The sequence below is a fragment of the Chiloscyllium plagiosum genome, unplaced genomic scaffold (genome assembly GCF_037043375.1).
Source record: "Chiloscyllium plagiosum isolate Xiang-an unplaced genomic scaffold, Cpla_swu_hap1 HiC_scaffold_17, whole genome shotgun sequence".
Lineage (NCBI taxonomy): Eukaryota > Metazoa > Chordata > Chondrichthyes > Orectolobiformes > Hemiscylliidae > Chiloscyllium > Chiloscyllium plagiosum.
In genome coordinates this window covers 26,539,976-26,564,323 of record NW_028270155.1, presented here as the reverse complement: position 1 = coordinate 26,564,323, position 24,348 = coordinate 26,539,976, and the positions used below count along the sequence as shown (strand labels likewise).

General features: G+C 38.3%; 1 protein-coding gene across 11 annotated transcripts in view; it reads left to right on the top strand.

Moving 5' to 3' along the window:
- vps9d1 (VPS9 domain containing 1) overlaps nucleotides 1-24,348 on the top strand; it is a 74,626-nt gene that overhangs the window by 34,968 nt on the left and 15,310 nt on the right. For 3 of the 11 annotated variants that reach the window (XR_015759920.1, XR_015759922.1, XR_015759921.1), the window contains exons 11-15: nucleotides 3,308-3,437; nucleotides 4,763-4,962; nucleotides 6,939-7,023; nucleotides 8,212-8,278; nucleotides 9,020-10,889. Coding sequence is in view for 4 of the 11 variants with exons in the window: in XM_043706682.2 (XP_043562617.2) it covers nucleotides 3,308-3,437; nucleotides 4,763-4,962; nucleotides 6,939-7,023; nucleotides 23,085-23,160 (491 nt within the window). In the remaining 7 variants the exon portion in view is untranslated. The other 8 variants (XR_015759925.1, XM_043706681.2, XM_087995762.1 and 5 more) reach the window with 6 other exon arrangements.

Below are 24,348 nucleotides of genomic sequence, written 5' to 3'. Positions count from 1 at the left end.
TTGAATATGAAGCTAGTCTATACAATGATGACCAAGGCAACCATATTCTCATATCAGCTGATGGTGATACTGGACATATCAGATTCTAGAATGGAACATGGCTTAATTGACTGTAGATTTTATGTTTTCAATTTGTTTACTATGGTGGTTTGTCACTGAGCATATTCACATGAAGCTACCAAATAAAAGAACAAAAATAGGGGACGACCCAAAAATGAGGAACAATCAACCTTACAAATGGGATATAGATAGGTTAGGAGAGTGGGTCAAAGATGTGGCAGATGGAGTTTACCGTGGATAACTGTGAGATCATGCATTTTGGTTGAAAAAAATGGGAAGGTGACCTATTATCTAAATGGGGAGAGACTTCGGGGTGCTCCAGTGCAGAGGGATCTGGGTGCCCTCATTCATGAGTCATAGAAAACTAGTGTGCAGGTACAGCAGATAATAAAGCGAATGGAATTTTAGCATTTATATCTAAAGGAGTAGCATATAAAGGTAAGGAAGTATTGTTGCAACACTACAAGGCATTGGTGAGAGTATTATACACAGTTTTGGTCCTCTTATTTGAGGTAAGACGTAGTGGCAGAGGAGGTTCACTCGAATGATCCCAGAGATGAAGGGTTTGTCATATGAAGTGAGATTGAATAGATTCGGCATATACTCTGAGGAGTTTAGAAGAATGAGGGGAGATCAAATTGAGATATTCAGGATTATAAAAGTTACGGACGAAATAGACATGGAGCAGATGCTTCCTCTTAGGTGGCATTCTCAGACAGGAGGTCAGAGTCTTAGGATAAGGGGTAGCAAATGTACAACAGGGTTGAGGAGAAACTACTTCTCCCAAAGAGTTGTGAATTTGTGGAATTCGTTACCCCAAAATGCGGTGGATGCTGGGACAGTGAGTAAATTTAAGGAGGAATTGCAGATTTTTAATTGGTAATGGGTTGAAGGGTCAAGGGAAGAATGCAGGAAAATGGAGGTGAAGAGCATATCAACCATGATCGAATGGCGTAGCAATCTCAATGGGCCGAATGGCCTAATTCTGCTCCTATATCTAATGACCTTATGAACATAAGTCTATTGCAGAAAAGAAAACCAAAACATAAAGGACAAGTTAGTAAGGTCAAAACTTGAACAACAAAAAAGAAAGATTCACTCCTTTCTCCCAGCAATATCCTTCATCGACACTCAACCCCAGTGTAGTATCACTCCTGTCTTAATTCAATTTTTCTGAACCAACCAGGTTGTCAGCATTTGCTATTGGAATTTCTGCACATTCACCAGATATGATTCTCTTAATTACTGTCTCTTCCTCAGGTGTACAAACATTGACTATTTCACTGACTCTCCAAATTGAAGATTAGAAAAAAGCTCGCTGTCTACTTGAATTCCAAAAACAATTTAAGACTTCTTTCCTGCTTTGATAGCCTTAGAGACTTCCACACAATCAAACATCCTTTTACTGGCATGAATCATCATCTTAGCTGAAACTTGATTGTGGCACCAGCCATATGTCTTTCTTTATGTTAAAAAAATTCAATTTTGCATGCTCTTCACTTAATTCCTCATGTTGCTCATCATTTTGCTTATGCCACATGCTTTCTTGAAAAGGCTGCTTTGAACTCCATGTTTAAAAAAGAATCACTTTCTTACCTTTTCCTTAAATAATCCTTTTCGCAGACTTAAAACCGAAAACTCATTTACCTCTACTTTAGAATCTGAAATCCCAAACAATGAAAAACCACAAACCAACATCACAACATCACAAACCAACATCACATATTGAATTTTATGAAAACCTGTCTAGTTTACCTCAGTAATATTCTTTAATGAACAAAATCTGCTGATTTTTGTGTGGTCTGGCTTACATGTGACTCTAGACCCACAGCTATATGGTTAACTCTTAATTGCCCTCTGGGATAGCCTAACAAACTACTCCGTTCATGAGCAGTTGGGTAACACATACTCGCTTTAGCCAGCAACACCTATATCCCATCAAAGAAAATGAAAATGTACAGTAATGTCATTGCACAACAAAATTTATAGAAATGAATATTGTTCTAATAAGTGTCATATTTATTATCAGTTATTTATACCTTGATTAGAATCATAGATCTAATTACCATTGGATGCTGATGGTGTGATGACCTTTGATGTGCAAGCAATATAGTAAGGAAAAGTTATAATTTCTTAAAATGATCTGTGGACATTATTTATAAGAACATTTGGAAAGGGCTTTTATGTGTTTCCATTATTGAATCGTAAATGCTGATCTATGCAACTTGGTTACACTTGACCTGGATGCACCTCTATCAAGAAAGAAATTAAGAATGAATCTGTGTCGCAGACAGGCACAAAGAGAATCTGCAACCATAAAGGAGCTGGAGGGTATTGACAATCAGCCTATTAATACATAGACCAAGAGAAAGCAGTCACAGACAAAAAAAAAGAGGAAAGCAGAAACCATGTAAGGAGAAGAAAAAGCAACTCCTTCAGAAAGAGACCAGTTTTTCAGTTTTGCAGAAAAGGTAACAGGAGCTCCCTAAAAACTGGATGCACCAGCTGAAAAGGTATTTTACCGGATACATCTAAACCATAATCCGAGTGTTATTAGTTGGCTGTTTATGGATTCTGGAAAGCTACACCATCCAAACTATCATAATTGAAGAGTGTGGACTGACAGGTGTATGTGTTGTGCTGATGACAATCATAACTGTGAAACTCTGACGAAAGCTGTTGTCGAACCTGACTCTTACCCACCCCGTGTGAGTAAAGAAATGTGAATCGTGTAGCTGCATAGTGCTACATGTCAATAGGGAGTAATAACAATATTTTTGTTGTGTAAGATATATCTTTGTTGCATTGACTATTGCCTGTTCATTTATATTTAATTTGTGTTATTTCTGATTCATGTTAAAATAAGTGCTGCAAAAACTGAAAGCATATTGCTTTTTATCATTTGGGAGTCAATTAATTGTTGATTCTTGTTTATGGATTCCACCATGTGGATTGTAAGGATAGCATGAATAAGCAAATTAGAATGTTTGGAATTGCACATAAATCAGATATTGTAACTCTTATAACATTTAAGCAGCAGTTAGATATTCATTTATATTGCTATAATCTCCAGCTTATGAATCAAAAGCAGGAAAGTAATTAGATGAGTGTAATTAGACCTGTGGTGACTGCTAAGACAAATTGGACCGAATGGCCCCCTGTGTTGTCAACGTCTGTCCTTTCAGATTGTCTCGAAGTATTTTCGCATTTTTACTTAACATTCTTGTCTCTGTTTTATTTATTATAGATAGGCTGCTGTCCTTGTGTATTCTTGCCTTTGAACCTCTCAACACTGCGACTGGAAAAGATCAATGTTTGGCCAGCATTGAGGAAGCTTTGTTCCGGCCTATCTGGGTGTTCCTTTTGACGCTGTTTAGGTAATGTATTATATGTAAATTTTACAAGAAATGGAAACCTGAGTTTTTAATTGGGAGAAAAAAGTTAGGTTTGTAGTAAACAGCATTTTTTCTAAGTTTGAAAGTAGTGTTGAAAAATTACCAAAATTGATTCCCTGTTAAAATACTATGTACTAATGCTTGCTGTGGAAGTTGAAGATGTGATTGTTTTTCAACGAATCAAAGTAACATGTACGCTGAATGCGTGATCAAAACAGCTGGCCTTGGGAAGAGGAGGTACCACTGAGAACCAAATACCTGTCCTCCTCCTGAACTCCCAATCTTGTCCCACCTTAACCCATACGGCCCCCAGCCCGTCCTCGCTTATCTGTGGCCTGGATTCCTCGATAATAGTGGGCCACTGAGTGGATGCTTTGTCAACTGCGACCGTCACCTGCAAAAATGGGGCCGGGCCTCTGATTAGCCGGCACCTTTTGTCATCCTAGTTATGAAGTTTCCATGCTTGCTGTTGGCAAAGCTGCATTTCAGGCTGTAGAGAGTACACATCGGAACGAATGTGTGCCGATTGTTCAGTCTAGTCTAGTTGATTTACTGTTATGTCAAGTGTCTAGTAGACTAAACTCTCCTTTGAATTCCAAATGGAGTTTCTCATGAATCTCAAATTCTGTGTGTGTTATATACTGCTACATTTTCCTTACTCAAATGGTAGTGGCTGTCATTGTGATCTGCTTACTTCGAGATGTTTCGAAAATATCAAAAATAAGCATGGGGAGAATTTTAACTTTTGTTCAATGTCTGATATTAAAATTTTCAAAGTATCAGACCTGACTGCAACCTGAATTTAACAAAAGCTGGACTAGGAAGCAGATTGGCAGTTTAAATATTTGACTTAAATAACTTTGCAGGTCTAATGGAGGACACCCAGAATTTTGGAAGTCAGGAAATTTAAGGGATGAATAGAAGCATAGGTTTAAGTTGAAGTTGGGTGTATCCACATCATCGTACTCCACTGCCAGCTAACCTGACCCCAGCACCCAGGTTATAGAGAAGACCTTCTTGTTCCTGTGACGTACTCTGTATTCCTCCCTGCCTGCAGAGAAGCCTAGTCAGTCAATCAGATGGATTGCCATGCAGGCACCCTACTAAGCAAAAGGTGTTGCATGCTTTGAAGATAAAACTGCACTGCATGCAAGAAGTTCTGGATTTCCCATTAACATCCAGGTCATGATGTAAGAATCAGACAAAGCTCAAAATACATTGGCTTCCTTCCTAGAATAGTGTGAGAAACAAAGGAGGTTCAGCATTCAATTGATAAATAATGTATAATATTCATTGTTTTCTTTCAGAAAAGTGAATATACAGAGGGAACTAGCTCTTGAAAAGAGCATGAAATTGTACAAGAATGTTGTCCCAGCAGATATTGGTGTTGCAGCTAAGCTTTTCCCCACGGAATCTTCAAATAATTCCTATCCTTATGAAGTGGCAGTGCAGGAGTTAAGGTTAATAACCAAAGAATATTGTCCACAAAAGAAGCTTGAATGTATTGGTAAGCATATTTACTAAAATTCATGGAATTTAATTCTCTTACTTAATAGCTCTCCTTGAGGTAGTTAGATTAGATTGATCTTGCCATTATCTGTGTTCTGTATTCACTAAAGTTTTCACTTTGGTCCTTTGAAAATGCAAATTAGCTGTTTATAAAACACTCAGCTGTTACAACACAATCTGAGGTAACCAGTTAACAAGATGTTTTATGGATTCGGTAGGCAGAAGGAGAAAAGCTAAAAACTAGAAGATCTTCCAGATCAATAGGACAAAACAACGAGGAGCGAGGAAAAGACATGAACACATGGGGAAAGGAATAGAATAATTGTGTTTAAAGAAAAGCAGGAGTTAGTTAAACAAGTGTGGTAAGAGAAATTGGAGAAATAAACGATGCTTATAGAAAATTATGTGCAAGTCAATAATGGGATGAGAGGTAATCATGTATAAGGGAAACATGAGAGACAAATTTTAATGGCCTGCTTTTAATTGTTTATCAATTTGCTGTTTAGTTCAAGTAGTGGTCATTAATTGGAGAATTCAATTGCAGGAATAGCTAAGAGCAGAATGAAACTGAGGTTTTTGGGATCAAGATATATAGTGTGTCTTTGTAAATAAAAGCTTGCATGTACTATGTATAAAACTTGACTCCAGTTCTATCTTTCAGTAAGTGGCCGTAAGAAAAATAAGCTTATAATTCACTTACTGTTTCAAAAACACTGGGCACCAGCAAAGAGATTTTTAAAAATTTCCACAGCTCATGACATTGATTTTCAAATTTGAGCTTGTTTGTGTTTCTCGTGAAGGATAAATTAAAAGCATATGTGGTAGCATATTTTTCTTTGTTTGAGTCATTGACTCTGACAGAGGTAAACTATCCCTCATTCTTCTCAATCTGTCCACAGTCTTTAATGTTGTTGACCAACCGTTTTCTTCCAACATGTCTGCACTGTTATTCAACTAAATGGAACTGCTCTCATCTGTTTCCATTCATTTCTATGCAATTGAAATCAAAGACTCACCTGCACCGATAACTTGGATGCATTCCCTCCCCACCTCCTTTGGAGTCCAATCCCTTCTATTTCTTGTCCAAATGCAGCCCTTGGCATCCTGAGCCAAAAACACAGCATCCGTTTCCACTTGCCGGCTGACAAGCAGCCTGCTTCTCTTTCACCACCTTCCTTCTCAACAATTGTCTTCCTACAATTTGTTAGACTCTTTATCCAGCATCCAGTACTCGATGCGCACACATTTACTCCAACTCTTTATTGGGAAGACCGAAGTCATTGGGCTGAATTTTACCACAGGCTTTTGCCATGACCTCACAAGAGAAAGCAGATCCAGAGTGCACACATGCTGGCAGTGAGACCAGCTGGGGGAGGTTTGCTATGTTCAGCCCCCTCATTGGCTGCCTATGGTTTACCTTCATTCATACATCAATTACATGCAGATGATTGCAATGGACTCCTTCATGCTAGGCCATCTTTTACCTTCTGTATATTTGACATCATCAAGAACTCTGATGTCATAACTTGCACCATTAAGCAATATCTCAGTTTTAAAATCCTTATCATTTTTGCACATCTCCTCTTGGTCGCTCCCTATTTCTGAATTTTCTTCCAAACTCGAAACCCTCAATTCCTGTTCTCAACTCTGGCTTCTTGTAAACCTCCAATCTACTGTTGTCATTGGGAGCAGTGCCTTCAGTTACCAAAACCCTTGAATTGCCACCAAACGTCCCTTCCTTTACTACTTCAAAGTGTTCTCCAAAACTTGCCTGCAATCTTCTATTTATCTACCCTAATATTTGCTTGCATGGTTCAGTGTCAAATTTTGCTTAAAACTTCTGTAACGCACTTTGGGACATTTTGCAATATCAGTAATGCTAGATAAATTCAAGCTGTTGTATCTCCCATCTAATACAAAGTTTGTGAATGGTTTAAATGTAATTTATAATACTATTGTATCATATTGCTACAGTACGAACACTGCGTCTTATCTGCGAGTGTGCTGAACATTACTGCAATTCTAAGGAGGCTGGTACCCTGCATGTTGCTTCTGCAATGTAAGTACTGTGTTTGCAGTTAAGTAGACTTTATTAAGCAGCCCATTCCCTAGAAATAAATTGATATTTAACAATCTTCCAAAAATAATTCTCGTTCTAGTTACCTCACAGCTTCCTAGTGATTAATTTGAATGTTACAGGGTTTATTTTGTCAAAGCTTCCTCGGCTATCTCTAGTTTTGATCCTACTTCATGTTTTGTGCCTTTGTTTAGCCAATTCACAAATCTATAAAGTTCCCAAGAATACCTGTACAGTGCTTAATACATTTCTCTTCATCTCTTTTCTCAATATTCCAATGGTTGTAACTGGCCTAATAAGGCAGATCAAACCTTGTTCACTGCTGCCAAGTTCTCTGGAAACTTCTAAATTTCCTTCGTAAAACTTTAGACATTCCCTACCTTGCTTACCACTCCAGCCTGTTTCCCTGCCCTCTTCAACTGTTACCAAGAGCTTCATGTCTCTGTTGAAATCACCTAAGGAACTGAAGCCTTTATGTATAACACTACAAATGCAAAAAAAAACATGATTTACTCACCACATTCAATAGTTTATACGCATTTTAGAAGAACTTTCAACAATTGTTTTATATGCAATACCTATATTTCAAACTTGTGACATGTATTTGTCACCTTTTTCCATTGCAAGTGTAAACATTGGAACTTATAATGAACGTATCAAAACTAATGACAGAATGTATGATTTCAAATTCCCAATTATCATCTCCCCTTACTTGTCTGAGGTCACTCTTTTGCTCTCCCATGGGGAGATCAGAAATAAAAATATTAAACAGTGTTCTATAAAACTTGCCTCCAAAATCTATTTATCTGCCCTAATACTTGCTTGCATGGTTCAGTGTCAAATGTTTGGTCACCTTTCAGGTAAAAATGCTTCTGTCTATTTTAAAATGAATTATAACACGACAAGCATGCACTGATAAAAATACTTCTGTCCATTTTTATCATTGTAAGCTTGTCATGTTATAATTACATCCCCTGACCAATGTGGGTGCTCCAGTGAAATAAAGTATGCTGTTCAGTTGCTGAAAATGGTAGCTTACTTCTGCCATTCGTTTAACTGGGCAAGATAAACAAAGGCATAATCTCAAATTGAGAATTGTACTCAGCAATTTTATATGGATCAAGGTTTTGGACATTTTTTGTTACAAATCACTCATATTGATTTTGCTAGAAACTCCATCTTGTTGAGGTTGCATGTAAAAGTTTGCAGCACTGAAACAAATCATTCTGCTCAACAGGTTTGTGCCAGTGTTTATTTTATATAAGCCTTCTCCTACTTTAGTTTATTGTACCCCATCAACATAGTTTTCTATTCTTGACTTCCTTTATGCGAAAAGTGCAGTTTTGATTATCCCTTTCAGATCTAATAATTGTTTTAATTTCAACTCCTAAAGTAAAAGTGGACATACTGCCAAAATCTATTAGCAAATCCGTAACCACCCACTGAATTAATAGTCTTGCTTTTGTTGTCTGAACTTGTTCCTTTTTTTCTTTGGAAACATGTACAAAATAGCAGAATTAATGAAGGCATAATTTCAAATTGAGAATTGTACTCAATAATTTGACATGGAGGGAGCTTTTGTGTAATTTTTCATAATAATTTATTCATATTGATGTTGCTACAAATTCCGCCATATTGATGTTATTATGTAAAATTTTAGAGCACTGAAATAAATAATTTTCATCAGGTCTGTATAAATATTCATGCACCGCACAAACATTGTGAATTAGGCTTGTGTAAGAGCTGTATTGTAATCTGTCAGTTAAGCACAAAATGATTTTATGGTGATATAGACCTGAGAATAGAGTAGCCAAATATAGAGTTGTGACCAGTTGCAGATTAGCTAAAACATCTCGCTCCTATAACGGGGCCCCAATAAACCTAGTAAGTTTTAAAAGTAAAGTTCAGGATTAGTGTTGCAATTGTATTTGAATTTGAGTTCTTTTTGCTGAGCTTTCATTATTCTTCCATTTTGAAGGCATTTGTTTATTGTTGGAGTACAGTTCCAAAGCTGCTAGCCATCCTCCTGTGTCTTGCCATGTTTAAGCTATGCTGAAGAATGTCGACAGGTCTTTGGACTGTAAGACGTATCCCTGGCTGTTATCAGTGCATTGGCTGTTATCAATACATAGCCTATTTCCAAAAAGTTAAAGGATAGCAATCAGCAAGCTTCAGTTTTTTGTTTAAGTTCATGTTCAGCAGAAGCATTGAGGCCAGTGGTAATACCCTGGCTAGTTCATTAAACTGTTAGTAAAGTGGTTTAAGGTGAAGGAAATGAACGTAGAAACATCAAAAACATCTATAATACTAGCAGAAGTAGGCCTTTCAGCCCTTCAAGTCTGCTTCACCATTCCTTATAAATGGCTGATCAAGTACCCAGATGTCAAATTCTGGTGAATCTGTTGAGACTTTAAAATTAAACCAGCATATCTGATGCTCAGTCACTTCTACTGCATAGATAGGAGCTATGCAATGCAACTCTGCCGAATCCACATCTTCACAGGAATTGTTCGTGAAGTTGATACTTATAGTCGATTCCTCTGCACACTGAGCACTACAAAAGTATCAGTTTAAATAAGAGAATTCAATGTTCTGCTGCCCAAGAAATGTCTTCATTGTGATTGGCACTCCTTGCATGTTGCAGCCCTCATCTGTTTTAACTTTTTGGTAGATCTTTGCAATGCAAAATGTTAATGTGTCTTTTTGGTCAAACTGAATTTCGCACACTTTTGATTTTCAATTTTAGTTTTGACCATGTTGCACATTTCAATTAATACTACTCACCTTTTCCTTCTCCCACACTTCTATTCCTAATATTCCATTCTCCAACCAGTGAGCTGTCAGTTGTCACCATCCACTACCATCAAACCCCCAAACTCTCTGCATTCACAATTTTTTACATACCTGGATGTGCTTTTTTTTTGTGTGAGGTAAGGATGTGTTTTTATATATCTCTGTCATGTAAATTAACCTCTCTATATTGCTTTATGTCAGAAAACGTTTCACAGAAAAGAAAAACTTTTTAAAGAATTGAAATGGATCAATTTGGCTGCATTTCTAAAGTTAGTTGTCAGCCAGAGGTAAAATTTAGTTGTGGTTACCAGCTCCATGCAGATCGTCTGGTAGAATAAGCAGCTGAGCCATACCCGGCTATCTCCCTCATTCAGTACATCGTTGTTGTATGCATTCTATCAGCAGTGGTTACCTCTTAATGTTAGAGCAATTGACAGTATCCATTTTTCAACACCATTCATGTCATGAAGTGTTTAAGAGAGCCAACAAACTCACTTAGCTCTTTTCCAAGTCTGGCTGTGCACCACAGTGGAATTATTGTCAACCTCTGGTGAAACATAAGGAAGATGAGACTGACCTTCTGGACAGTTCTTGTATAAATTAACTTTAAAGCACTTCTGCACCCTAAATTGCACAACAGTTTTTGTGAAGATCTCATCTCCTTGATACAGAAATCGCAGTACAAAATACAACTTAATGTGAAGATTTTCAAAATTTCACAGCTGAAAATGTAATCTGTTGTTCCAGGAACTTTCACATTTATTGAGAGTCACACTTCATAAAGAAAATTTAGCCTCATTCATTATCTAGTCAGGGAACTGTCAGAGCTCATGACATTTTTTTCTACAATATTGATTGGGTTGATGAAATATATCTTTGTTATGCCTCCTATGATTCACCACTGAGAGGACACGAGTTACGTTTCAGCCCATCGAAGGAAGCTGCTTCAGCCAGTAATGCACAGAAAAAATGGGAGGGCTGATCTATCTTCAACATGTGGGGTCAGTGGGTAAAAGTAATGGGAAGAAACTGAAGATTTGGTGACACTTCATTGGGTGAGTGGATCGCTACCTTTTTAGTTCTCAGCGTGGAATTCACAAAGACTTTCTACAACATTCATAGAGTTGACTTGATTTGATTCATTATTTTAGCTTAAAAATGTGTTGCTGGAAAAGCGCAGCAGGTCAGGCAGCATCAAAGGAGCAGGAGAATCGACGTTTCGGGCATAAGCCCTTCTTCAGGGCTGCCTTGATGCTGCCTGACCTGCTGTGCTTTTCCAGCAACACATTTTTAAGCTCTGATCTCCAGCATCTGCAGTCCTCACTTTTTCCCAGTTTGATTCATTATTGTCATATGTACCTAAATACAGTGAAAAGTTTTGGTTGTGTGCAGTACAGGCAGATCAAATCATGTGGAGATAATAGGGTGCTGGAATTATAAAGAAGATTACATAAAAAGCAAGATCACTGTTAGATTTGAAATTTGAGAGGTCCATTCAGAAGTCTAATAACTGCCGGAAAGAAGCTGTTCTTGAACTTGCTGGCAGGTGTGTTTAAGCTTTTGTATCTTCTGCCTGATGGAAGAGATTGGAAGAAATTATAACCAGGGAGCCTATTAGAGGCAAAAAGGCAACCTGTGCATGAGGCTAGAGGCCATGGTTGAGGTTTTGTATTAATATTTCTTAACTGCATTCACAGAGGAGAAGAATGTTGTAGCTGGGGATTTCAGATGGATTGGTGAGGTTCTTGAGTGTTAAGATTAATTAGGAGGAGGTATTTGATCCTTTTGTGAGTGTAAAGGTGCATATTTATCCTGGACTGCTATGGAAGGCAATTGCTGGAGCCCTGGTGGAGGTATTTAATACTTCAGCAGCCACAGGTGAATTACCAGATAAGTGGTTCTTTTGTTCAAGACGAGCAGCAGGGATAGGCCACATAATTACAGGCCAGTTAGTCTGACATCACTGTAGGGAAAGTATTCGAAAAATTCTGAGATTCAGGTTTAATCAACAATTGGAAAAGGAGGGATTGATCATGGATAGTCAACGTAGAGTTGTTAGAGAATATCCTTTCTGATTAATTTAATTGAGCTTTTTTTAAAACATAACCAAATATTAATGAGGGCAATGCAGTTGAAGAGGTTTATATAGACTTTAGTAAGGCCTTTGACAAGGTCTCACATGGAAGGCTGGTCCGAAAGATAAGAGCCCATGAAATCCAAGGCAAGTTGGCAAATTGGATCCAAATTAGCTTACACAAATGGTGATGGTAGGCGGTTGATTTTGTGATTGGAAACCTGTGACCAGCGGTGTACCACAGAATTGATCCTGGGACCCTTGCTGTTTGTCATGTATACTAACAACTTAGATGAGAATGTAGATGGTGTAATTAGTAAGTTTGCAGTTGACACGAAATTTGTTGGTGCTTTTGGTAAGATAATGGTCTCAGGTTGCAATCTAATATCAGCTGGTAAATTGAGCAGAGCAATAATAATCCTGATAAGTGTCAGGTATTTTGGGAGGTCTAAAATGGGAAACTGAAACACAGTGAATGGTAGAGCCCTGGGAGTATTGAAGAACAAAGAGACCTTTGTGTACAAGTCCATAGATCCCTGAAGGTGTCCACACAGGTGGACAGGGCAGTGAAGAAGGCATACGGGATACATGACTCCATTAGTTATCGTTTTCAACAACTGGAAGAAAGTGAGGACTGCAGGTGTTAGACAGTTAGAGTTGGAAAGTGTGGCACTGCAAAAGCACAGCAGGTGAGGCAGCATTGGAAGAGTAGGAGAATCGATGTTTTGGGTAAAGGGCTTTTGCCTGAAAAGTCAAGTCTGCTGCTCCTCGGATGCAGCCTAACCTGTTGTACTTTTCCAGCGCCACACTTTTCAACTTCGTTAGCCATGATGTAGAATATAGGAGCAAGGAAATCTTGTTACTACTTCATAAAACAATGGTTTGGCCACAGACGGAATATTGTGTGCATTTTTGGTCCTCACACTCTCGACAAGACGTGATTGTACTGAAGAGGGTGCAGAGGAGATTTACCAGGATGTTACTTGGGATGACAAAACTCAGTTATGAAGAGAGACTGGATAGGCTGGGTTTGTTTTTCTTGGAACAGAGGAGGCTGAGCAGTGATTTGCTTGAGGCATACAAAATTATGAGTGGCATAGACAGCGTAGATGTCAGAATCCTTTCACCATGGCAGGCATGGCTAAGACCAAAGGGCACAAACTTAAAGTAAAGAGTAGGTAGTTTAGAGGAGATCTGAAAAAAAAAATTACCCAGAGGAGTGTAGGAATATGAGACATGGTGGAGGTAGGTAACTTACAACATTTTAGAATCATTTGGATGAGCATTTAAAATGCCAGGGCATAATAGGCTTTAAGCAAGCGCAGATAAATGGGATTAGTGTAGTTCGGCATAAACATGCTGTATGACTCTATGACTCTTAAGTCAGCATAAGTAAAAGGCTTGCTCTGCCTCTCCCTGTCCAACTCTTATGGTTCTCTGTTACTATGCCCATGCTCTCTGTTGCCTATGGTGTGCTGTATTACAGCTATTTTTTTTTTGTATTTGGCTTTATTCCTCCTCATCTAACAGCAGGAAGCCGCTGATGATCTGAGCCAGAACCTTGTTCCTCAGTGTCTTCAGAACATGCTCAGCCTTTTGTTAGCAGTTCTTGCTTCTTGAGTCTGGGATCAGGATTCTGCATAGATTCATGGGCATGATTCTTTCTTTAAATCATTTGTAAAGAATTTTAGGTATAGTTTATAAAAATACAACACTGCAGATTCTGGAAATTTGAAATAAAACAGAAAATGACAAGTGTTCCAGGTCTGGCAGAATATGTGGAGAGAAAGCAGTTTACGGATGATCTTTCATCAGATGAAAAGTTACAGATCTGACTGTTTGTCTCTCCATGGATGCTGCCAACCCTACTGAATATTTCCAGCATTTTCTGTTCTTATTTTAGATGCAGTATTACAGTTTTATACCGAACTCTGACTTATTACAAAGTAAATAATCCTTTAATGAGGGTTATAAATCAACTGTGAATCTCATATGTATTGCTGTTTGAATAAAGCATCTACTTACGATTTGCACAACCAGCCTATTAGTGGAGTTGTCCCTTGATTTGTAAGATGTTAGTGTTATCATGACTGGGGTTAGCGAGTATGCCAGTGCTTACTCAGGCCAAATACATTTTGAGAAGCTCCTTTTTGTCTGAGATCTGCAGCAATTTCTTCTTCGTTTTTAAGAAATCTAAACGATATTATACTTTGTTATTCGTATATACCTTACACTGATTTTTCCAATTGGAAATTAGACCTGCTTTGTTCTTTTCTCTAATCTTTTGAGGTGAAATGTATTTTACTCTTATCTATTCAGTAAACTGTAGTTAGTTGGAATGGATGACTAAGAAGGTAGTAACTAAAAAACTAAGAAAGAAATTTGCATCCTTCTGATCTATTTAAATCCTACAAAAAGATTCTGAAAGTATTTCAATCAATCTAGGAGGTATTGTGTATGTGATAAGTGATGGATGGAATGTGTATATTCTCCAAAGATGTAACTGTCAACAAGTTAGTAACTTTGCATTCAATGAATATCTAGATTGAAGTAATTTTAATGTGTGGTTTAGATTACAGCAGTCTCAATTACGCAGCTGTCATTTCTTTCAACAGCCGATAATTTTCTTAAACTATTTTCATTATTTGAGCTGTGCGAAAAAACAAACATTTTGCAGGAAAAGCATGTTAGTGGTGAGTCAAGTAGCATCATGCTCCATTTTTGACTTGTCATCTGTATATCGATGATTCTCACATCAGATATGGTACAAGTTGGAGCCACAGTGAAGGCATGCTCAACCATTTCCATACCAGATATGTAAATTAATCTCAAACCTTGGGATTCCAACCAGTTAGTACCACTAATGTTTCCCAGTGCTGGCAATGCTGAACTAATTTCAGGTGCGAGAAGTTTAGTAGCCAGTTGCTGCATCTCGAACACAATTTCAGGAAAGTTTCAGTTACAGATATTTGTGATCAATAATCAGGCAATTTAATAGTTTGTTCAAATATGCAGACCTACTTTTATTTACAGAATGATTTATACAAATCAAAATAAAATATATTTTTATAATGTTCAGCTCTCAACAAAACATCCCATCTACCAAGTCAATCCATTGTTGCAAATCATTGCTCTTGTGACTTCAGAAACAAACTTCAATTCCATTCACTGGTGGTTCATTTTTAAAAGTCTTAAAATCTGTACCTATGGAGTCAATGAAGTCAAAATCAGCTAGACTGAATAAGGATATCAGGTTTCTTTTTTCTGGGAAATAATGAGTCCATTGGGTTTTTAGGAAAGCTGACTTACTGGTTAGTTTCCGCTGACAACAATTATCTGCATGAATATTTTTTTAAATTCTAACTCAATGGCATTGTGCAATGTGGGCACTTTCTTTTGGTTATTAATCCAGCTCTCTAGATTACCACTTCAATAACATAATCATTGCACAATACAAGGATTTAGATTATTGTGGCTGTAGTGATGGTGAAACTGCCAGTGTTTGCACCGTACTCTGGAAACTAACAGCAGCCTCTGCTGCCTGCAAATGTGAAAGTGAAATACGGAAATCCAAAAGTTATTGCCAGTGATTCTATGATGTTGAAATCTCCAGAAATTATCACTGAGATCAGCCTAATGGCTGGCACTCGTTGCCCAATTTTTAAGAATTGAAGTAACCAGAAAATTTTATAGCATTTCTGAAGAGACACAGGAGTTAGTTTAACATTTGTCAATATTTAATGGAAGTTGCATTCTACTGGCAAGAGACTTTTGTATGAAAGAAATTTAGACAAATTGACTTGGATATTCAAATATCCTTTTTTTTACATTTATATGACTTCCAAACATTTCGTCATTTATTGGAATTTCTTGGAGAGGAAACCTGAGAGGGAGAAAGATGCCTTGTCTACTCAGTCACAATGTTCTAAGCTTTGTACGTAATGTGAGCCTGACATGGAACAATAAGGGGGGAATCCATGCCTGTGTGTTGACCTGAAGAAACTTGTTTCCATCCCATTCAGATGATCTTTTGCGATGATGTCAGAGGGGTTATGTGTAGGAACTAAGAAAGAGTCAATCATCCAGAAACATGGTTAGAACACAATTGCCATCTCATGCAAGTATCAAATACATTTTAGATCGTAAGGTATCAAAAAGCATTATCTGAAAAAGAAACATAATAAATCATCTTCAGATCTTGCAAATTTTAATGGAGGCTTTCAGCCACGCTGTTATTCCAAACTGCCTTGTCTGTGGCTGTGCAGGTAACTACTGCATTCATGATTTTGCGTGTTATTTGAATCAAGTACTGGAAAGGCTAGTATTTAATAAGCCATAGATGTCATAATCCATCAGGCTTTGTATTAATGAACTTTTGGCATGCTGCAGCACAGCAAAGGAAGGGGTCACTCAGATTACATAGGATTTCTGGCTTCCTCAAAGTGCTTGAGCCCTGTGACGGAATCCAAAGCCCAATTGAAAGCACTGATTGGTTTACCTGTTAAATAAGTAAGAAGGGATTGTATTCATTGTGATCTTTCGTTATACTCACATTGTGATCCTTTGTTTTTCTCACCTGCAGATCTTGAATATCAGTGTAAGTACATAAACCCAGAACAGCTAATACCAAACTTACATTGCACCCTTAGTTGATTGCATCAAAGATCTAGATGTACATTAAGCAGCAAGGTCTAGCTGCTGACGCCTGCTAATGGCACCCGACCACAAGACTAATATTGAAGCACAGATACTGGTGATTCTACATACCAGTGCACATACAAGTAGAAGATGTAGAAGTGCTGAAATTATATTTGCCAGTGGCTGGACAAGTTTTAACAGCATTCACTTGTCAAATTAGTGAGGATTCTTGGAAACAGATAGTCCTCATAAAATTCCCAGATGATGTTCTGCCTGATAAGACCCTCAAGTAATCAATTAGTAGGAACATATCAGCCATATCTCCTCAGGCCTTACTGTTCTAACCTTGGGCAGGAGAGATGAGGAGGACAAACTCCGTCATTTGTCTGTACTCCAGATCAGATGCATGCATGTACCCTGCCCCTCTCCACTTCTTGATGTCCTTGTCATAATGATGCACAGCCCCATCATATGTGGAAAGACCCCAGATTGCCTTCCTGGTGCCAGGGTTAAAGACATCACAGACAGAATGCTGGAAATCCTCAAGGACGAAGGTGAAGAGCCAGAGGTGGTGGTACATGTCGACACAAATGATGTTGGGAAGAAGAGGAGGAACATACTACAGTGGGACTTCGGAGAATAGGAAGAAGGCTGAAAAGCAGGACATCCAGGGTGGTTATCTCCGGTTTGCTTCAAGTTCCTCGGGCTGGTGAGGCCAGAAACAGGGAGATAATGGACTTGAACATGTGGCTGGGGAACTGGTGCAGGAAGCAAGGATTTAAATTCTTGGATCACTGGGGTATGTTTTGTGGTAAGCATAAATTATACAAGAAAACGGAGGACTGGGAAGCTTTTAAAGAACAACAGAGGATTACTAAAAAGGAAATACGCAAAGAAAAAATGAGGTACGAAGGTAAACTGGCCAAAAATATAAAGGAGGATAGTAAAAGCTTTTTTAGGTATGTGAAAGGCAAAAAAATGGTTAAGACTAAAATTGGACCCTTGAAGACAGAAACAGGGGAATATATTACAGGGAACAAAGAAATGGCAGAAGAATTGAATTGGTACTTCAGATCTGGGTTCACTGGGGAAGACACAAGCAATCTCCCTGAGGTAACAGTGGCTGAAGGATCTGAACTGAAGGGAATTTATATTTGCCAGGAATTGGTGTTGGAGAGACTGTTAGGTCTGATGGTTGATAAGTCCCCGGGGCCTGATGGTCTACATCCCAGGGTACTGAAGGAGGTGGCTCGAGAAATCTCGGATGCATTGCTGATTATTTTCCAGAGTTCGATTGATTCGGGATCAGTTCCTGCGGATTGGAGGGTGGCCAATGTTGTACTACTTTTTAAGAAAGGTGGGAGAGAGAAAGCAGGAAATTATAGACCAGTTAGTCTGACCTCAGTGGTGGGAAAGATGCTGGAGTCTGTTCTAAAGGATGAAATTACGACACATCTGGATAGCAGTAACAGGATAGGTCAGAGTCAGCATGGATTTATGAAGGGGAAATCATGCTTGACTAATCTTCTGGAATTTTTTGAGGATGTAACTCTGAAGATGGATGAGGGAGATCCAGTAGATGTAGTGTACCTGGACTTTCAGAAAGCTTTTGATAAAGTCCCACATAGGAGATTAGTGAGCAAAATTAGGACGCATGGTATTGGGGGCAAAGTACTAACTTGGATTGACAGGGAACAAAGAGTAGTGATAAACGGCTCCATTTCAGAATGGCAGGCAGTGACCAGTGGGGTACCGCAGGGATCAGTGCTGGGACCGCAGCTTTTTACCATATATATTAATGATATAGAAGATGGTATTAGTAATAACATTAGCAGATTTGCTGATGATATTAAGCTGGGTGGCAGGGTGAAATGTGACGAGGATGTTAGGAGATTACAGGGTGGCCTGGACAGGTTAGGTGAGTGGTCAGATGCATGGCAGATGCAGTTTAATGTGGATAAATGTATGATTATCGACTTTGGTGGCAAGAACAGGAAGGCAGATTACTACCTAAATGGAATCAATTTAGGTAAAGGGGCAGTACAAAGAGATCTGGGTGTTCTTGCACACCAGTAAATGAAGGTAAGCATGCAGGTACAGCAGGTAGTGAAGAAGGCTAATAGCATGTTGGCCTTCATAACAAGACGGATTGAGTATAGAAGCAAAGAGGTTCTTCTGCAGCTGTACAGGGCCCTGGTGAGACCACACCTGGAGTATTGTGCAGTTCTGGTCTCCAAATTTGAGGAAAAACATTCTGGCTATTGAGGGAGTGCAGCGTAGGTTCACGAGGTCAGTTCCTGGAATGGCGGGACTAACTTACGCTGAAAGACTGGAGCGACTGGGCTTGTATACCCTTGAGTTTAGAAGACTGAGAGGGGATCTGATTGAGACATATAAGATTATTAAAGGATTGGACACTCTGGAGGCAGGAAATATGTTTCCGCTGATGGGTGAGTGCCGAACCAGAGGACACAGCTTAAAAATATGGGGTAGACTGTTTAGGACAGAGATGAGGAAAAACTTCTTCACCCAGAGGGTGGTGGCTGTGTGGAATACTCTGCCCCAGAGGACAGTGGAGGCCCAGTCTCTGGATTCATTTAAGAAAGAGTTGGATAGAGCTCTCAAGGATAGTGAAATCAAGGGTTATGGAGATAAGGCAGGAACAGGATACTAATTAAGGATGATCATATTGAATGGTGGTGCAGGCTCAAAGGGCAGAATGGCCTACTCCTGCACCTATTGTCTATTTATTTTATGTTGTGGGCTCCAGTCCAGACTTGGGAACTATTTGTATTCCCAGCAGCGACCTGTGGTACCTCTGGGCCTACTGCATGATTTAATTGACTCTTTGTGAATTCATTCTTGGAATGCGGATGTTCAGACCAGGTAAGAATGGTAGGTTTCCTTCCATAAAGGGGAATGTGATCCAGATGGATTTTCACAACAGTTGACAATGGCCACATTTTAGTGAATTTAAATTTCACCATCTGCCATGGTGGAACTTCAAACCAAGTTCCCAGAACATTGGCCTGGGGTTTTGATTGCTACACTAATGAGATTACCACTATGACATTGCCTCCCCTTACTGGCACCTTTCTGAGGCAGAACTTTGTTTACAGAGACGGGCGAAAGTCCTCCCAATGGCCTCCCAATTACGTTCCATGTTATGTTAAATGAGTGCAGGGCTGCCTTATTAGGGATTCATTCTTCACTGACTTTTCATGAAAGTTCGACATCCAAAAAAAGAGAAATAAAAGCAGAAAATGCTGGAGAAATTCAGAAGATCTGGCAGCATCGATGGAGCGTGAAACAGGGTTAAGATTTCAAGTATGATATGATTCTTCAGATACTGTTTTAAAGATGAGCAGTGGTCATGGTAGGCACCTGGATTGTCTTTCCTCAATTATAAGACTTCTGCCAAATGCAAAAGTGCTGGTAAATGGCACTTTTATTTTGAGTAATCTGAATCTTGATTGGACTGTTGTGCCTATCATTTCTGGCAGCAGACATCCTGTAGTCTCTGAGCATGTGTTTTTGCATTGTATGACATTTTCTTTGAGTGTTGAAATCCATTTTGTTTGGAGAAAACTGCAGATATGTTTCTGTGAAGTGTGGCTAATATGAAATAATGTTAGCCAATTATAATGTTGATGAGTGACCTTTTAATTAATATCTTGTTGGATTGCTAATTCTGTAGAAAATTATTGTTACCTTTGCTCAAACATAAAGCTTTACCAGGTTCACATGCATTTTTAGGTATACGTGGTGTTGCTCCTGGCCTGCCCTCTTACACTCTTCATTGAGCTGCACTGTACAGTAACTCCCCAAATCTCATAATATGTGTGCTGATTCTTTGTTGACAATCTAGATATTTGTATGGTTGCAGGAAAGAATCTGAACTTTGTGTATGAAATACTGGGTAAAGGTCAAGCAGGTTTAAAGTCGTATTGTTAAGAGTTCCTTTCTCCTTTAATACAACATTTAGTGAAATTAAATTTTGAGAAGTGGCTGACACGTTGAGTTATCTTCAACCCCATAAAACCTTTTTACAAATCCAGTGTAGGCTGATGAAGTCAAATGTAAACTTCAAATTAACATGTTATGTTTTTGCCTCCATCCAGCATTGATTCATGCTGGAATGCAGCAACATAAGTACAAGTAATCTCTTGTTGTTTTTTATTGGCACTAGTTATTCATCATGCAACGAGATAGTCAGTGCCAGCAGACAATTTACTCATGCAAAGTGTCACAGCACTGATCTTATCCTCACCCAACGTCTGTGCACATTTTTCAGTTGGATTACTGTTTAGTGATCATTAATAATAATAAATCAGATTTTTCTTCAATAGCTTTAAGAGTGATTGTAGCATATTGTGATGTATGTTCTTTGCTTGGATATTTTCAGTAGTCTTTAAGTGAGATATATAAATTGATTTATCATAGTATAAGACTTGAAATGGTTTTGCTTCAGACCTCTGCTTGCATGATACAATGCAAATGGGTGTTTGCGTGAGTAACTAGTTAACCACAACTTAAAATAGAAATGTAAAACCTTCGCCCTCAGTCACGCATAGCTATTGTTGTCATTGTTTCTCAATATTTTCTTATCAAGCATCTGTGCTTCTAAGCCTAAGTACTTTGGCTGCTGCAATAATTATACTTTATTAGCTATTAGATTACTTGGCACAGTTCTCCTGCAACAAGGGAATCATACCTAACCTTAAGTCCATGAGCAAACTTCCACAAATTCTCAAGAAATCTGCATAAGTTTAAAGGCAAGTTAGATCTGGTTCATTAAACTGCAATCTTTTCCATCTTGCTACTATTTACTGTATTTTGCAAAGGAAAGTGCCATTTTGAAAAAAAAATCATGTTAACATCCACACCTTTCCTCCCTAAATTATATTTATTCATAAGATGTTGATGTTGCCAGTTCAGCCAGCCTTTAATGCCCATCTCCTAATTTCCTTTGAGAAGCAGATGGTTAGCTGCCTTCTTGAGCCACTGAACAATCACAGTGCTGATGAAAGGGAGTTACAAGATTTTGACTTGCAAGACTGAAGGAATGCTGACATAGTTTCAAGTACCACAAAATTTGCAGATGGTACTGTTTCTTATGCACCTATCACTGTTGCTATTTTAGGTTTTTTAGGTTACAGATTTAGAAACCTATTGCTTTCTGTCTTTTCTGGGGACCTTATTTATGTAAGATTTTTCTCCATTCCCTCCATCTCAGAAAGTTCTACAATAGATTGAGATGAAGGAAATCTTATTGATTCTAATGGCCAATGCTTGCTGATCCTCTTGCCATGTTTGAATGCCTGTCTCCGTTTGATTGTTCATCAAAGATAGCATTTATTTTGTTTTGTCTGAAGAACTGCCGAATTTAAGTTAAAAATTAAGTGTGAAATTGGCAGCTTGATTTTTAGAAGGGGTAGGGCATTAATTCAAGAATGTGTTCTTTCAGTGGTACATAGGTTTTTGGAAAGTACAAAATGTACATTCAGAACTTTGAAAACATATGACCAGGTTTTAAATATGAGAAGAATATTGTGTAAAATGAAATAAATTTAGCCTTTTTATTGAGATACCATGTTAAACTGTCTAGCCTGTTAAAACTTACATATCTTTTTACTCAATCCAAATTTGACTTTCATCAGAGATCATCGTATTAGCATTGGGGCTTTCTAAGTATCGTGGATTTTTAGACTCTCTATTGTTAGTTCATAAAAAATGTCTGGAAAATTAAGTACTTCATTCATGCTTCATAGCAATTTGCAGTCTCTAATTATTTCCCCTCAAACGTTGTACAGTACTCCTCTCTCCTTAACATCCTAATTGCTCTCTTCAAACGTGCAATATTAAATGAAAGAACGTTAAGTGAATTAGATTTTCCAGTGTAAAAGCTGTAAAGTTCTGTAGATCCTTTCTATTCAAAGATTACCTTATATACCTTATATATTGAAATACTGTACAAACAAATGATTAAAATAAATTTTAAGGCATAAAAAGAAACTAACTATTTCTCCTGAAATCCAACTTATTAATCCTTCTGTGTACCAATCAGGCAAATGGGAAGATAGGGTATTAGGATGGGTGGTAAGTAGGAGAGTCGAAAATGAGAACAGGCGGCTTGAGGAGCATGATTGCCACGGAGTGAGTGGGCTGTCGATCCATATAGACCCTGCCTCAATCAGATCATGTGACACTATATCAGCCTAGTGTAATGCAACATTAAAATGATATTCCCAAAGGAAAAGTGCCAATTATAATTGACTTTAAATTTAGATTTAGGTTATATTGTCACATGTACTGAAGTAGAGGTATAAGAGTACAGTGATAAGTCTACAATGTACACATGGTGCCATCTTAGGTACAAAATCTTAGTTACAGATGTAGAAAAATAGGCAAATAAGTTACAAAGTTTAGCACAACAGTCTTCTTCGTATAAAAGTTGAAAAATAAAAAAAATTATACATTACAGTCTTTTAATAAGTCATATGCCTGCAAATGCCTCAAGCTGGTCTTTCCCCTACAGGGCTCGCTGTCCCCCACGATGGGCTAAGATCAATCTAAGCTCGCTAGCAATATTCACAGCCAGCGGCCACTGCTGACCTCCGTCAGGTGTGCCAGGCCTCGCTACTGCTTGCAAGGCTTGGGTCCCAACCGACACTGCTACCATCCTTTGCGACTGATTGCCACTGGCACCGCTGCCTCATTGCTGACTGCCACAACAGCCTTCCTTCACCACTGCCTCGCTGCTGCCACCATCTGGGCTCACGCTGGGCCCCAGCCACTGCCACCCTTCATTGCGCTATTAGCCGCCTTGCTGCAAAGTCCTGTTCTTGTACTGCTCCGGGCACAATGAAGCCACGATGCTGTCGACTGCAACCAGCCGTTTCATGACCGACTGTTTTGAATGGAAACAAGACATTGAAGCATAGCAACATAAATGAGGCAACTGAAAATAGGGACTGATTTGATATATTGCTGCATTTTAGCCCATCATCCCATATGTGTTAAGTTTACAACATTGTAAAAATGATATTCCCATTCTTGTAGTAAATTCACTTTTTAATCAAATTCAGATTCGGAGCTTCAATTATTTTTCTATATCAAGAAATAATATTCTAAGTTTTATTCACCAACTGCTGTCTCGGGTTAAATATAGGTAATTTCAGCAAAATATTCCCAATAGTTGTTCTTTTGTTATGTTCCAAATAATTTATTTCTAAGTCTATCATTGTCAGATCACTGATCAGGAATCAGATCCCACTTGATTTCAATTATACGTACTTTCAGTCAGTCTTTGACATGCCTCTTGTCAGTTTACAGAAGTAGATAAAATGAAATACATTGTTATTTTGACTGCTTTTCCACCCCTGAGTTTTGTAGATGTCATATGCCACTTTCATCTCCATTTTGTGCATTGATAAATATCATTCAAAAGTAATGTATTTTGTTTTGATTACATTACCTATGGTTTACACCCCAGACTGTTACCTTTGATGGTTCCCCATCAGTTTTCTCATGTATGCTGACAATACCCAGCTCTGTCAACCCACCTTTCTTATTCTTTCTACTGTTTCTAACGGTCAGTCAAACCTCTGGTCCAACAATCAATAGTGGACATGTAGAAATTTCCTGCAGCTAGGTTGTGAGAAAAGAAAAGCCATGTCTTTGTTATTTATTTAATGATTTTAGTATACTCTAACTAACCTCCCTAGTTTTATCGACCTCAAATTGAGAATGTCCAAAACTCTGCTGCCTGTATCCTAACCTGCACCAAGCTTTTTTTTTCA